This window comes from Oenanthe melanoleuca, chromosome 2 (assembly GCF_029582105.1).
Source record: "Oenanthe melanoleuca isolate GR-GAL-2019-014 chromosome 2, OMel1.0, whole genome shotgun sequence".
Lineage (NCBI taxonomy): Eukaryota > Metazoa > Chordata > Aves > Passeriformes > Muscicapidae > Oenanthe > Oenanthe melanoleuca.
Genome location: NC_079335.1, coordinates 22789048 through 22803232, shown reverse-complemented (window position 1 = coordinate 22803232; position 14185 = coordinate 22789048). Strand labels below are relative to the sequence as shown.

The 14185-nt window shown below is 56.5% G+C and overlaps 1 protein-coding gene across 1 annotated transcript; it reads right to left on the bottom strand.

Moving 5' to 3' along the window:
• Window positions 1-2539: 2539 nt before the first annotated feature.
• Window positions 2540-13763, bottom strand: GDF6 (growth differentiation factor 6). The gene is made up of 2 exons (XM_056485625.1): window positions 13342-13763; window positions 2540-3493 (listed from the first exon to the last, which is right to left on the bottom strand). Exons 1-2 carry the CDS (start codon window positions 13676-13678, stop codon window positions 2637-2639), a joined length of 1194 nt encoding a protein of 397 aa, XP_056341600.1. The 5' UTR covers window positions 13679-13763; the 3' UTR covers window positions 2540-2636.
• Between the last annotated feature and the right edge of the window lie 422 nt (window positions 13764-14185).

The window sequence follows — 14185 nt, the reverse complement described above, 5'->3', positions numbered from 1 at the left end:
ATTTCCAGTTGACAATGGGTTACATATATCGATTCCCTTTCCTCAGAGAGTATATTGCAGCTTGTTGGACATCAGTTGCCCACTCTTTCCCTCATAAAGAGAGCAGAGTCTTGATCCACAGAAGACTGAACTGGTATGGTCAGAACAGCAACCAAAGTACACCCCAGTCAGAACCGAACATGGTGAACCTGGCTTTAAAATCAAGGCCCTTTTAAAGCTATAATTTCTAAACCTACTATTAGTAACAAACTTGAAACACTATTAAGTACTAGAACTCAATATTCCTCTGGCAGGTGTACCAAGTCTAAGGCTGGAGTCTTCTACAGGTCTCTCAGCTGCTGCTATTCAAACACTCGGGCCCGATCCTGCACTCCTTTGTTTAAGCACCAGTCCAAGGGAGTGAAAGCTGGTCAGAGAAAAACGTGTGGGATCAGATCTTGTGATATGGCAAAAAAATTCCACTTTCCATGAAAGGAACCTTGTTTTCAAACACATTCCACAAGGTGAGCAGCTCTTTCAGCCCTCCTGCATATAAGATGAGGCTTTTATTTTTTCCCTGAGAGTGGGGCTCACAGCCCCCAAGCTGCCTGTACCACCTCTGCATGTAACACTGATAGAGGATCCTTCTCTTACTGAAACAGCTACTCATTGAATAGTTCTTCATTATCTAAGAGATAGCCAGGAAATATTTAATAAATATATTACCCATTGCATCAAAATAAATATCATTTATAAAACATTCATTGTCTTTTGCTCATCATCATCATACAGTGTATATTAATGTCCCCAGTACAGATGAGATTTACAAACGTTTGCCTGAATTTTTTCCCCTTAATGCATTCTCCCACTTACAATAATCATTGCATAAAATGCATAAAAATACAATGCAGCTTCATACTGCTGGCATATACCAAAGACGAATCTAAAGATCTTGTGAGAGTACAAAAAGTCTTCAGACAGGAGGAATGGCTTTAGGTGCGCCTTCAAGTGGCACTTGATCCAACTCAACTCTGCAGCATTTTAGAATTAGAGCCAATATTTACTTGAGAACTCAGAATTACTTAATCAAATAATAGAACATATAAAAAGCAAGCTGACTTTTTGGAAAAAAAAATGTTTAATAATACAATAATAGTTGTAGTATCGTCCAGTAAAGGTGTATTGTAAAAATGATCTGAATATTAATTTACCTCAGATAACTTTAGAGTTGTAAATACTTGCATTATATTGAGGTAGACAGTAAAAAAAATAGTTTCTCCATTATTAGCACAGAATTTAAATCTTGTAATAATATCTTAAGGAAATGATAATGTTAAGTAAGGATGAAATATTTGATTAATGCTTAATTCTGTACAACTCAAATATAAACTTTTAAAAATATTAGAAATTATAACATTTCGAGTGCATATCATGTTTTGTACATTAAAAAAGAAATGCATGTTGTTCATCTCCATTTTGCACTTTTCAGTCTGTTTAAATAAACAAATATTTACAACTTATATATGAACAACATTGCATCCAAAGCAAAATGTGCATTTTAAGTTAATGCTCCTGGTCGAGTCTTTTTATTAGCATTTTATATTATTATTCTCTTCTCTTTTTAATTTTTTTTCCACAAGTTTGTAGCTCTGCAATACCAGAAAAGCCAACAATTCTAGAAATCGGTGGGGAAAAGTCTGAAACTATGAACATAATAATTACATTAAGAAAGGGCTAGGCATAGCTTCGAAGTGCACTTTCCTCAGGTGAAGCCACAGCTGAGACCAAAGGTGGGAAGGAAACAGAAATCTTACATGAAACGCCTTTTCCAGCACAACATTTGCGTGTAATACTGCTGCAAGTTGCGAGGGCTGCCGAGACACAGCTACCCAGAGAGCTGGCAAGGGCATCCTTGCACTCTTCGCGGGACCCGAAGGACTTTCCTTTCCAATCCACCCCGGCTGTGCTTTCTGTAACACTTCGCTCTTCACAGTTTTTCTTTGCTGTCTTAAAATAAAACCTAGCTGATAATTACAATCTTAAGCAACTCTTGGTTGGGGTTTTTTTTTTTTTTGTCTCCTTTTCTCTTTTTTTTTCCCCTTGGGGGTGAGAGAGGGGAAGGGGGGGCCGTAGGCTATTTCTGGCTGGTAAGTTTGCAGGAATGTGAAAGAGAGAGGGCAGAAATGAAACAGCCCTCTTCAGAGCAACTTCAGAGAGAGGGATCAGTCTGCTCCCTCTCCCTCCCCCGACTCTTTTTGTACTTGGTAAATTGCCTTCACCTCTGGAGGGAGGAGGATAGATCGCCAGATAAACCCCGGGGGAGGAGAGGGGAGCGGGGAAGGGACTGGGCGGGGGCCGCGCCGCCTGCCCGGCCCGCTCGCCCTTCCCCGCCGGCAGCCGCGGCCCGACGCTGCCGCAGCTCCCGCGAACCCCGGCGCCGCTCATTCCCCCGCTCATCCCGCGGGTCATCCCGCCGCTCGTTCCCCCGCTCATCCCGCGGGTCATCCCGCCGCTCGTTCCCCCGCTCATCCCGCGGGTCATCCCGCCGCTCGTCCCGCCGGTGCCCCCGCCCCAGCCGCGGCACTGGGCCCCGCTCGCCGCTGCCGCCGCACCTCCGCCAGACGCAGACCCGGCTCCGCCGAGGGCCGTCCCGCCCGCTACCTGCAGCCGCACGACTCCACCACCATGTCCTCGTACTGCTTGTACACAACGTTGTTGCCCGCGTCGATGTAGAGGATGCTGATGGGGGTCAGTTTGGTGGGCACGCAGCAGCTGGGCGGCGTGGAGCCGGGGTCCATGGAGTTCATGAGGGTCTGGATGATGGCGTGGTTCGTGGGCTCCAGGTGCGAGCGCAGCGGGAAGTCGCAGACCCCCTCGCAGTGGTGGGCCTCGTATTCCAGCGGGGCGATGATCCAGTCGTCCCAGCCCAGCTCCTTGAAGTTGACGTGCAGCGGCTTCTTGCTGCAGCGCAGCCGGGCCTTCTTGCCGTGCCGCTTGCCGTGCCGGCTGGCGAAGGCGGTGCGGCGCTGGCGCCGGGCCGGCGGGCGGCGGGCGGCGGGCGGCGGCGGCGGGGCCGCGCCCAGCTCGGCGCGCAGCTCCCCGAGGAGGCTCCGCCGCCGGGCCCGGGTGAAGACCACCAGCAGCGCCCGCTCCTGAGGCGGCCGCGGCCGCCGCGCGAAGCCCAGGCCGCGCAGGTCGAGCCAGCGCCGCGGGCCGCGGGCCGCCGAGGCGCGCAGCTCCAGGCACAGCCGCTGCCGGGGCCGCTGCTCCCGCAGGGCCTGCCGCACGTCGAACACCTCCCAGCCGGCGGACGGGGCCAGGGCGCGGGAGTCCAGCGGGCGCGGCGAGAGGCAGGCGGAGAGCTGGGCGTGCGGCGGCGCGGCGGGCGGCGGGCGGCCGCGGGGGGCCCGGCGGAACAGCCGCAGCTCGGCCCCCACCAGCTCCTCCGTCTCCGAGAGGGTCGACACATCAAACACATACTGCTGCCGCCTCAAGGGAGCGGGCGAGAGATCGTCTGCGAGATAAAAATAATTACAGTCAGTTGCGCTCGGGGGGATCTGCCGAGAGGTCTCTGAGGCGGGAAAGGGAGGGAGCACCGGGGCTTGTCCTGCCTCACCCCCACCCCCAGCCGGACCGGGACCGGAGGACCGCAGGGAGAGGAGAAAGAAGGAGAAGGGAAGAATATGAAAAGGAAAGGGGATATGGAAGAGCCCGCACCAGGCAGGAGACAGCTCTCCAGCACTGGAGGAAGACCCTGTTCCACGCACATCCTCTGCCTATCAGCCCCATATACACGTATCTGTTCTCCTCTGAGGAAAACCTGGACTTCTTTTTTGACACATCGGTGTACAAAGTGCAGCACAGCAAGCAAACCAGATTCCCCTGAGCTGCTTTCCAATAAAATGTTTACAACCCAGCAAATACAAAAATTCCCAAAGCCCCTGTGTTTCCCCAGAAGCTAGTAAAGCTTGTGTAGATTTCTATAGTAAAAGTGTCACTGGTGCCTCTGTTCGGCAGCCCCTCGCCGCTTTTCCAAAATCAGCCCGCCCCAGGGGTAGAAACAGAGACTAAGAGAAATATACGCTGGTATTTATCGATATCAAAGGTCATTGCGATTCCTAATCAGTATGTTTCACAAACTCGGCTCTACCTGACAGGTCTCCGGGAACGTCCTGAGGGGCAAGGAGAGACAAGAGGATGATTTATGCAAACCAAAACCTTCAGACGCGCCAGGGATATGTAAAAATCAATGCGGATTAACGTGCAGTTAATCAGTGCGGATTAGCACACTCGACAGTCGCCCCGCGTCGCTGCGTGTTCCCCTAGACGTCAGCAGGGAGATGGAGCGTGGAGTGCAGCAGGGACAGCGGGAACTGCTGGGAAAAAGACCTGCCCCGCAGCCGGGCCACGGGATCGCACGGCGGAGCCTGGCTGCCCGCCCAGCGCGTCCCCTCGGCCCGCAGGAGCCGCCCGCCCGGCATCCCCGGTTGGGATGGGCTCGCCGGGCCCCACACACCCGCCCTGCTCCGGAGCACGGCTCGGTCCCAGCACACCCGCCCTGCTCCGGAGCACGGCTCGGTACCCGCACACCCGCCCTGCTCCGGAGCACGGCTCGGTCCCCGCACACCCGCCCTGCTCCAGAGCACGGCTCGGTCCCCGCACACCCGCCCTGCTCCGGAGCAAGGCTCGGTCCCCGCACACCCGCCCTGCTCCGGAGCACGGCTCGGTCCCCGCACACCCGCCCTGCTCCGGAGCACGGCTCGGTCCCCGCACACCCGCCCTGCTCCAGAGCACGGCTCGGTCCCCGCACACCCGCCCTGCTCCCGGAGCACGGCTCGGTCCCCGCACACCCGCCCTGCTCCGGAGCACGGCTCGGTCCCCGCACACCCGCCCTGCTCCAGAGCACGGCTCGGTCCCCGCACACCCGCCCTGCTCCCGGAGCACGGCTCGGTCCCCGCACACCCGCCCTGCTCCGGAGCACGGCTCGGTCCCCGCACACCCGCCCTGCTCCGGAGCACGGCTCGGTCCCCGCACACCCGCCCTGCTCCCGGAGCACTCCCGCGGTCCCGCCCGCCCGGTGTGGCATGAGGAGTCAGCAAGGAGAGGGAGTTCCCGAAGCGGAGCTTTCCCGCCTCCCCAGGGCTGCGCCCCGGCGGGAGCGATGCGGAATCGGGCAGGCCCTTCAGGCAATCCCGGAGAAATTGAACCCATCCCTGCCTCTGCCTCTCACTTCAGGCTTGTCTGTGTCCTCGCGGTGGGGCTGCTCCTTCCCAGCGAGGGGCGAGAGGCAGCCTGGTCGTGCATCCCGCTCGGGGAGTGCGGGAAGAGACTGAAAAATAACACGAGCAGAGACCGAAAAATGTCGTCACAATCCAGGTGACGACAACAGGTGCTTTATCGAGCTGTGAAAATAAAAGTGAAACCCATCGGGAGCTGGCTAGAGGTGCTGGGCAGTTTCATCAGCACTGCAAGGACAGACTCATGCGGTCCATGAGTCTCCTGTGGGTTTTGGGGGCGCGTGGGGGTGTTCCTGCCCTTCACAGGGCCATGGAGACCCGGGGCTGAGGTGCACGTGGTTGCGGGAGGAGGGTCCAACAGTTCAGGAGATCTCTGGTATCATTGCCTCCTCCTTCAAGGGGATTCTGGGAACCTCAGACAAAAGGGGATGAGCATCCCTCGACTAAGAAAGCGCAGGTACTCCTTCTCCTCTTTCTCGTCGTCTTGGGTTTGTTTTTTTTCCTGCATCCAACATCTGTCAGATACTCGGACATCCGACAGGGCGCAGACGGATCTCCTGGCCCTGCCGAGATGCTCAGACCTTCGTTCAAGGGCTCCAGTGACCGTCGAGGAAACTAGATCAGCATCTTCCCCTGCCGCTATCCCCAGCTTCGGGATGTGGGCAGAGCCAGGCCTGGGCACGGATTCGCTTTCAATCGCTCTCGTTGTTTAGGGGACGGAGGGGCGGGTGTCACGCTTGGTTTCAGAGAGAGATGCTCGCTCTCTTTGATACTCGCAGTCGCTATGGGGTGGGGGTGAGGAGAGTGCTACCTCCAGGCCACTGTCCCTCCGGAGCAGACACCTCACACCCACACTCCTCCCTGTCCTATTCTTGGCCAGCGCCACGGTCCTGGGGTCCCCCATATCTCTGCCGGGGTGCAGGAGCAAGGCAGCAGTGCCTGGCAGTCTTAGCTTTCAGGGAAAGGGCAGCCCATTCCCGAGGGATGAGGGGACTCGAAGGTGACAGCGCCTCTCCCCTTCTCGAGAAACCGTCCCGCAGGTGGCCTGTCGCGGCGCAGGAAATAATCCCATTCGGGGGTAACATCCAGGCGTGAGGTTTAGACGGCAGTGAAGCAGCGAGAAGCTGAATTCCTCGCATATCCCCGCTGCTGCAAATGGGCTTTAAAGGGTCTGCAGACCCTTGTCACCCGGCGGTGCGGGAGGAAACCAGCTCCGGCACTGTGGATGCCGAAAGGGATGCTTCCCAAGCAGCATCTTTTGAGACTCCAGTTTGGCGAGGGTTTGGGGCGGCACGGCTGGTCCGGGTTGCTCGGTGGCATGGCACGCTGGGGACACGGCCGATTTGCAGAGAAATGTGCCCCCCGGTCAAGCGGATCTCTGAGACGGGTTTCAGCAGCACCGAAACTCTTGTGCTGGAAAAGTTCCACTGGCTCAGGCAGCTGCCGGCTCCCGTGCCTCTCTCGGGAGGGCAGGGAAAGGGGCAGGGCTGCCGGTTGTTTCAAATAAGCAGCTTTGAATCCGATCAGATAAACGCTATTTATTCACTCTTGTAACCTAATAATTCCAGATGAATACATAATCCTAAACCAGTACTGGCTCGCTCCCAGCGCAGTCGAGAGGGTGGGAAAAGCAGCGGAGGGCGGGGAGGGAAAGCAGGACCTCCGGAACCTCCACAAAACGGGGAGAGACGGGTCTAGGTTGGGGACCCTTTGTTCCAGCGAAGCTGCTGCCTTCCCAGCACACAAAGAGCGCCAGCAGAGACGGCGTGGAGACACCCTGACTGTCCCTCTCTCTCCCTGAGAGCAGTGCACAACGGATTGGGGCTTGTCCTCTTCAGTCTTCCTTTAAACCCAAGGAGCGACTGGGGTGAAACCCGGTGTTTCTAACAGCCAGCTCGAGATCTGCCTTTTTCTCAGGCCAGCGGAAGCTGTTCTTACAGATATTCCCGTTACCGAAATACTTGGTGCGAAGAGCAAAGTCATCCCAGCTGGGCTGGGGAAAGCCACATTGCACAAAATGCACCGAGGAGGTGTGTTTATATTTGTAGCGTTAATGTAGATTAATGTTAGTTCCGCAGTAAGTGTTAGTTCTATTTCTACTCTCCGCAGTTTATACTTTTTTCGGGCGAAAATAAAATATTAGGAGCGGGAAGGAGGAACAGAAGGAGGGAGTAGGTCTATCTGAAATTTAAGGATGTGTCAGTGGCGGATGGGAGAGAGCAGCCCTACTCCGCTCTGCCCCTCGCGAGGCGCTCGGGCAGCGGCGTGCCCGGTGCTCCCGCGGCCGGGCCGGGCCGGGCCCCCGCCCCTTTCCCCCGCGGTGCGGTGGCTGCGGTTTCAGCATCTCCGAAGCGAAATGAATGACTGGGTTGGGACGTTTCCCTCAATTCCCTGTGTGAAGCCTCTCCCGTTCCCCGGGTCTCTTTCTCGCCGCAGTCTGGGCTTTGAGGAGAGACGGGGGTTAACGAAGGCTACACAAAGTTTCCCTTTTCATGGCAGATCAGGTACTGGGCTCCCAGCCAATTCATCAGGCTCAGATCTTAACTTTACATCACTGCAAATTATACCCAAACCACATTCAAGAAGAATTTTCCCATTCCCAAATTCTCTCTCAAGCCATATTTAAACTCGCAAACCAAAAGCACATTTTCAGTTTAAAGACACTTCGCAGACACTCGCAGAACAATAATCTGGAAATTAAAACATATATTGTCCCTAATTGTGAAGGTCTACCCACTCCTTGTCTGCAGAGTCGCAAGGCTGACAGGTATTTCTTTCGGAGCGTTACCCAAGCTGTGGAAACAAGGGGCTGACTCTCCATGTGTGGTATTTCTCCGGGTTTCAATTCCACATCTCCCAGCGCCTGCCTCGCGCGGTTTTTTATTACAGAGAGTGATTAGATTTAAATGTATCGTTCGCTTCGCTATCGAGTAACCGAGAAAGACCACACCTTCCTCGGACGAATTCCCAATCCTGCCAAAAACACTAACTAGTTGTTGGAAGGCTGCTTCTTTTTTTTTTTTTTTTTTTTTTCCTCTCGGAGCGGGGAGGCACCTGGCTGTGATGTACCTTTGATCACCGCTGTGCCGTACCTGCTCCGGGAAGGCTGCCTGCCCTTGCCCCACTCCCCGCTTCCCACGAGCGACTCCCGGCCCTCGGGCGCAGAGGGATCGCTGCAACACCCGCGGGACGTCTCACAAGGCTCCGGGCCCTCCGCTGTCGGCATCGTCCCAGGAGACGCGCCGAGGCGGACAGGAGCTTCCTTGGAGGGTTTCTACCTGCTGTAACAGACCTTAATCTAGTATCTTTCCCTTTCCCCATTTGCGGAGGTTACGCTACCCGAAATACTTCGATAGAGGAGAAATAATAATTATTCGTGTTGAGAAAATCGGCCTGAAAATTCCCAGCGCTTGGAGCTAAGAAATGAAGCAAGGAGCTAAGAAATGAAGCAATTTCTGAGCGATAAATGTGGAACTGCTAGGATACAGAAACGAGTATATACAGATCTGGCCGTAAGTAGCAAAGACTGAAACATCCCCTTTCGCTCATAAATTAGACTTCAGGCACGAGAGGACTCCTGCCCTCAGTTTCAGTCTGCCCCGAAATACTAAGGAAAAGAGGGTTTTCTCCGATCGATCGTTTTAGGTTTTTTTTCTACTGTGAAGGGAAGAGGTAAATGAGGAGGGCGAGGCGCCCCGCTGCCGTGCCCAGCACCTGGCCTGCCCCGGATTTTTTCCCCGCGGGCAACTCGGCTGCCGGTCGGGCCCAGCCCAGCTGCGGCACAGCATCTCCCCGCAGGCGGCGGAAACTCCACAGCTCCGAGGCGGAGAGCTCGGACCTCCGTCCCGGCCTTGTCGCCCCCCACCTTCCCCCCCCCTCCAAAAAAAAAAAAAATCAAATGCAGCCTTTCAGCAGGGCTCGCAGAAGGGTTTCTAGATTAAAAATAATAATAATAATAGTAATAAAAACAACAAAAACGAAAAAACTCAGGACCAGGTCCGAAAGGAGCCACCGGAGTGGTTTGATAGGCGTTAATTACTGTCCTGTTAGCAGAGCGGCTCCGCGGCAGCGCACCGCCCCGCCGAGCTGCCTGATCTGCGGAGCTCCCGGCGCTGCTTCCCCGCACCGCCCTCCCGTCCCCGCTCCTTCTCCAGGGACAGCAAACAAACGAAAGATAGAGTAAAAAATACTCTCCCCGCCGACAGCCCCCATTTTCACCGGGAAGAGGCGAGAGGTGCAGCTGCAGCCGCCGAGGGGACGCTGCGCTCCGCTCCCCTCCGCGGCTCCCGCGGGGCGGGGGGTAAAACATCAACCCCGAAACAACAACCCCGAAAGAGCAACCCCCGAAACAGCAACCGCCGAAACGCGTCCCGGCACAGGCAGCGCGGAGCCGCCGCCCGCGCCCCGCCCGGCTCCGCGGGCGCGGAGGCCCCGCCGGTTCGGGCCGGTTCGGGCCGGGCCGGGCTATCCGGGCCGCTCGCTCCTTTCCCGGGTGCACGGCGGGGATGAGGAGCGGCAGCTCGCTGCTGCGCTCCGGCCGTCTGGTCTGCATTAATGTTTTTATAAGGGGCTCAAACAAATCGAATACAAGGTCACCAAATAATTAACAGTTGTGAATTCCCTCCTTTCCCATTAAAATACTTCCCTGTTTATATTTCATTTTCCTTCTGCCAACGACAACACTGCTTGGGCAAAGGCGCTGCACAGATTACGCTACATTGCAGCTTTCGGTCCACCCAGAAACCCGCTGCTTTGCATAAATATGTTGTAGTAGATGAACTTCAAGTGGGATTTACACTCTATTCTTCTACCACATGCACAGCAGGGCCATTTTCAGTTTCTGCACACGGGATCCCGCTTTCGTCCTAGCCCTCTATTCACCACCCTCACGACCCTCATGGCAAGAGCAAAATAACGATGTTCAGATCCCTATCCATCCGAATCAGCTGCCTCCCGACTGGAACGCGAAACCGCACAAAAAAAAGGGAAAAAGGAGGCGATCTCGACCTATTTCGATTTCTTCGTCCCTTAGGCACGGACCACAGCATTTCGTGTGCGGGAGCCCTGCCATGGTGCCGGTGCTGCGGGCAGCTCTGCAGATACAAAAGGGTGAGGCGAGGGGCACTGGCAGCGGCCGGCCCTCGTGGCAATCCCTTCCCACAGAGATCCTTTCGAAAATCGTGCTCCCTCGCACTCCGGCTATTTCTTTTTTGTTTTCGGTTTGTTCCCAGTCATACCGCGTTTCTTGCTAGCTGTGGGATTGCTTGTTTATAGCTCCCTTCTCCAGCTCCCTCCCGCTCTCTCTTTTTTTTTTTTTTTTTCACTTTTTTTTTTTTTTTTTTTTTTTTTTTTTTTTACCCTGCCTGGTGGAGTCCTTGTAGCTCCTAATTGTCCTTCCTTACTGTGGAGCTCCAATGCTGGGGGTCCTGAGGCCAGTGAGAGCACCATCTGCGTTTTAATGAGTTACTTCATGTGCCAACAGTAATTTTCCTACATTCAGCTAGGTCCTGTCTGATCTTGCGACCGTAACAAGGGGGAGCGAGTGGGGGGCGGGAGGGGGTGGAGAAGAGGGAATCGCAAACCCTTTCCCCCTTTCTCCTCTCTTTTTCTACCGACGGGAGAAAAAAAAAAGTATATGAATTAAGCAGTAGTGTGGCTTCACTCCCTCTCCAGCTACCCTGAAAACGATCTCATTAGCTTCAAGCGGGAAGGGAAGAAGCGAAGCGAGGGGAAGCGGCTGTCGGTGTCTGCACAGCCGCCCTCGGGACTGCTGCGGCCGGGAGCTGCTGCCGCTCAGAGCCGAGCAGCCCCCGGACCTCTCACGGACACGCAGGCACAGCAGCCCGCCTCGTACGGGAAGACTGTTTCTCTGACTAAAAGCTGCTTCGCGCTCCTCCGCGGGCTGCTGTCCTCCCGAAATGCTGCCATGCAGGATGGCGTGCGGCAGGTGGGACGGCCACCGCCATATTCCCCCCGGAGCTGCCGCTTAGGTAAAGAGCAGCCCATCTAATTGGGTCAATTTGGGCGGCTATATTGTCTGCAAATGAATTGACAGAAAATCTGGCCCCCCTTCCCTGCTTTCCCTGAGCAAAGACTGTTCATCATCAGCACAACTCCAGCTCGCCAATTAACTAGGAGCTAGGAGCCCACGGGGAGGTGGGCAGTAAAATAGCTACCACTTCAGAGGAACGGAAGCTCTCTTGAAGTTTTTTGGTGATGTGCCATCGGCTGGTCCACTTCATTATGGGAGACTAGACAATATTTGATATGTTATGACATGAACACTCAATTAGATCACTGAGTTGAAATACTCCAATCAGTGGCTTGATGCTAAGCAACCCTCAGAAGGTCCAGCAGAAGGTCACAGCCTGTGACACATCAAATCAAAATCAATGGGGAAAAGTGAGGCTTTTCCTTAATCAAACCAGGACTTCTGTTAGCAAATCGCTTCCCCCGGAGTAGAATCTCACATACAGCGAGATGAGCTAAATTTGTTAAATTAACTGTCTTTCTTCTGGTTATCAAGAATAAGATGATATCGAGCGCGGCTCCATTTCCTGCGGCTCGCAGAATTAGCACCCCGTTTCCTCTCCGTCAGGGGGAGCGGTCCACCTCCTTTCTGACGGCTGAATTTTAGAAACCGTGTTTCTAGAAAGAGAGTCCTCTTCCCCCCCACCCCCGCTTTTAAGAGCGATGAAGAAAACAACCCCATAAGGGGAAGGCGGAGAGCAAAACCCCTTGTCCCTTTTCCCCTCGAAAACCTCTGCGGGCTTCCGACAGCGAGGGGAAAAACTGTGGGCGCTTCCACGCATCCTCCCGAGCCCAGAGAGGCGCGGCGGGCACCGAGGTGGGAGGCGAAGAACCCCCCGAGCCAGGGGTAGCGATGGGGCAAGGGGCTGAGCCTTGGGTGCCGTGGGCGGGGAGAGGCTTCCGGCTCGGGGAGGCGGTGAAGGGGTCGGTTTGGTTCGGTTCGGTTTGCTGTGGGGCGATCGGCCTCCAGGGAGCCGTGTGATTTTCCCTGCGCCGTGTTTTTCCCTAAAACGGCCAGGACACGGCGGAAGGGCGGCGAGCTGCCCCGGCTCCCGGCGCTGCCAGCCTCCGGCAGGTACACCAGTGCCCGAGGAGGCGCGGAAGGAGAGGAGGGTCTTCAGAGGAGGCAGAGGGAGAGGAACGAACGCGCAACCTTCATTAAGAACCTGTTAATTAGTCTGTTCTTAATGGTTCACCACCAGGGTAACGAAAAAGTGAGGGGGAATAAAAGGGGCAGGGAGGCGTTTTTATGGAAGGGAAGTTTTGCTCTGGACCGACGATAAACGTGCACCCGCGGCCCCCGGGTGCGAGCGATACGACGATGAGAGAAAAGCACAGGAGGGCCCCGGCCGGGGCTGCAGGTCACGGGATGCTGCCCGGGGAGCTCTGCCCGGGCCCCGCTGCCAATCCCGGCCCGGGGGTGCTGATACAACCGCGCATACAGCTCTAAGGATGCGGCCCCGGAGCGGACGTCAAGTCCGGCCGCCCCTCGCTGAGTCCCGGTACCGGGCGGTGCGCCACGCAAGCGGAGCCGAGGGGTCCCGGCCCCAGCGCTCTCAGACGGGGCCGGACTCTTGCAGGTAACCCCGATAACGCTGAGGCGAGAGCAGCCTCAGGCAGATGCTTGCTCTCGGTCAGTTTAAACTTTCTTTTTGCCGTGCAGCCGCGTCGATAAGAGCCACCCTTTCTCCGGCCGGGTGGAAAGAAACCAGAAGAGCAATACTCAATTCTTTTTTTCAAGGTTGAATTTACACCCAAATTCCGCCTTCAAAGCTGGGGCGTGTTTTCCACCACCCCGTGACGATTCGGGGAGGAACACTCGTGTTTCTCGCACGCAGCACTTAGGGCTGCCTCGGCTCGGGTTTAGTGCCTCGGGGCCGTTTGCTTTAAAATAAAACAACGCGACTCCCAATTTACCGAGAGATCCGTACTTTCCTGCAATACCGGGGCGGGGAACAGCGCCGGTGACCACTGCAGCGCTCCCCACCTCCCAGCACCAGGCTCCCGGGACGGCAGCCTCGCACCGTGCAGCGCAGCGGGAAGGGGCACCCGCAGCCCCGGGGGGACCGTGAGAGGCGTGGGGGGCACAACTTACCTCGTCCCCTGTCTACAAAACTAGTGATGGTGTTGGCGGATTTGGACGACTGAAAAAAGCTGGCGTTGATGCCCAGTTTCTCCGCGATAGAGTAAGTCCTGAACAGAGACAGCATGTACTCGTGGGGTTCCGCCCGTGGGAGCGCCCGGTCCATGGCGTGTCCCCCTTGCCGCGGGCGGTTCTCCCGTGGGGACCGCGGCACTCTGCGGCTGCGACCACCTCTGGAGGAGGCGGCGAGCTCCGAGGAGGCAGGGAGAGAAGCCGGGAGGCAGCAAGGTAAATCCCAGAGGAGGCTGGCGAGCAAGGCGGCGGAGAGCAGGGCCCGGCGTGCATTCATAGCGAGAGGCGGCGGTGGGGAGGAGGAGGAGGGCGGCCCGACGTGCGGCTCCGGCGGCCCACGGAGCGGCGCGGGGACTGCGCGGCGGCGCGGCGCGGAGCGGCGACTGCACCCGGGCGGGCTCGGCCCGCAGCCCCCGCCCCGCCCCGCGGGTACCGCCCCGCCGGTACCGCCCCGTGGGGGCACCCAGCCCGCCCCGCGGGGCGGGACCCACGGGCGGGACACCCCTGCGAGGGCTCGGGGTCCCTGTGCTCCCGGCTCGCCGTGCGCTCCACGCGGGAATGGATCCGGGGGCCGGAGAGAGATGCCGCGCGTCCTGCTGCCACCTCCCGGGTATCGCTTCTCATCGCCCAGCGGTGCTGTCATCTGTTCGGGCGGCTCACGGGTTCTCCGGGCTTGATGTGGGCAGATTCGTGCGATGCTCATGTTTTTACTTGGGGCTCTCTGTATTCCCGTGGCTATGCGCCCGAAAACTTGGCACGAAGCAGGGATCTTAGAAGGAGAATT

Bases quoted from the DNA above. Each gene is read 5' to 3' on its own strand.
- GDF6 (XM_056485625.1), bottom strand. From the start codon at position 13,678: ATGAATGCACGCCGGGCCCTGCTCTCCGCCGCCTTGCTCGCCAGCCTC. The intron at 3,494-13,341 runs GTAAGTTGTGCC...TTTATCTCGCAG, and splicing joins TTTTGTAGACAGGGGACGAG to ACGATCTCTCGCCCGCTCCC.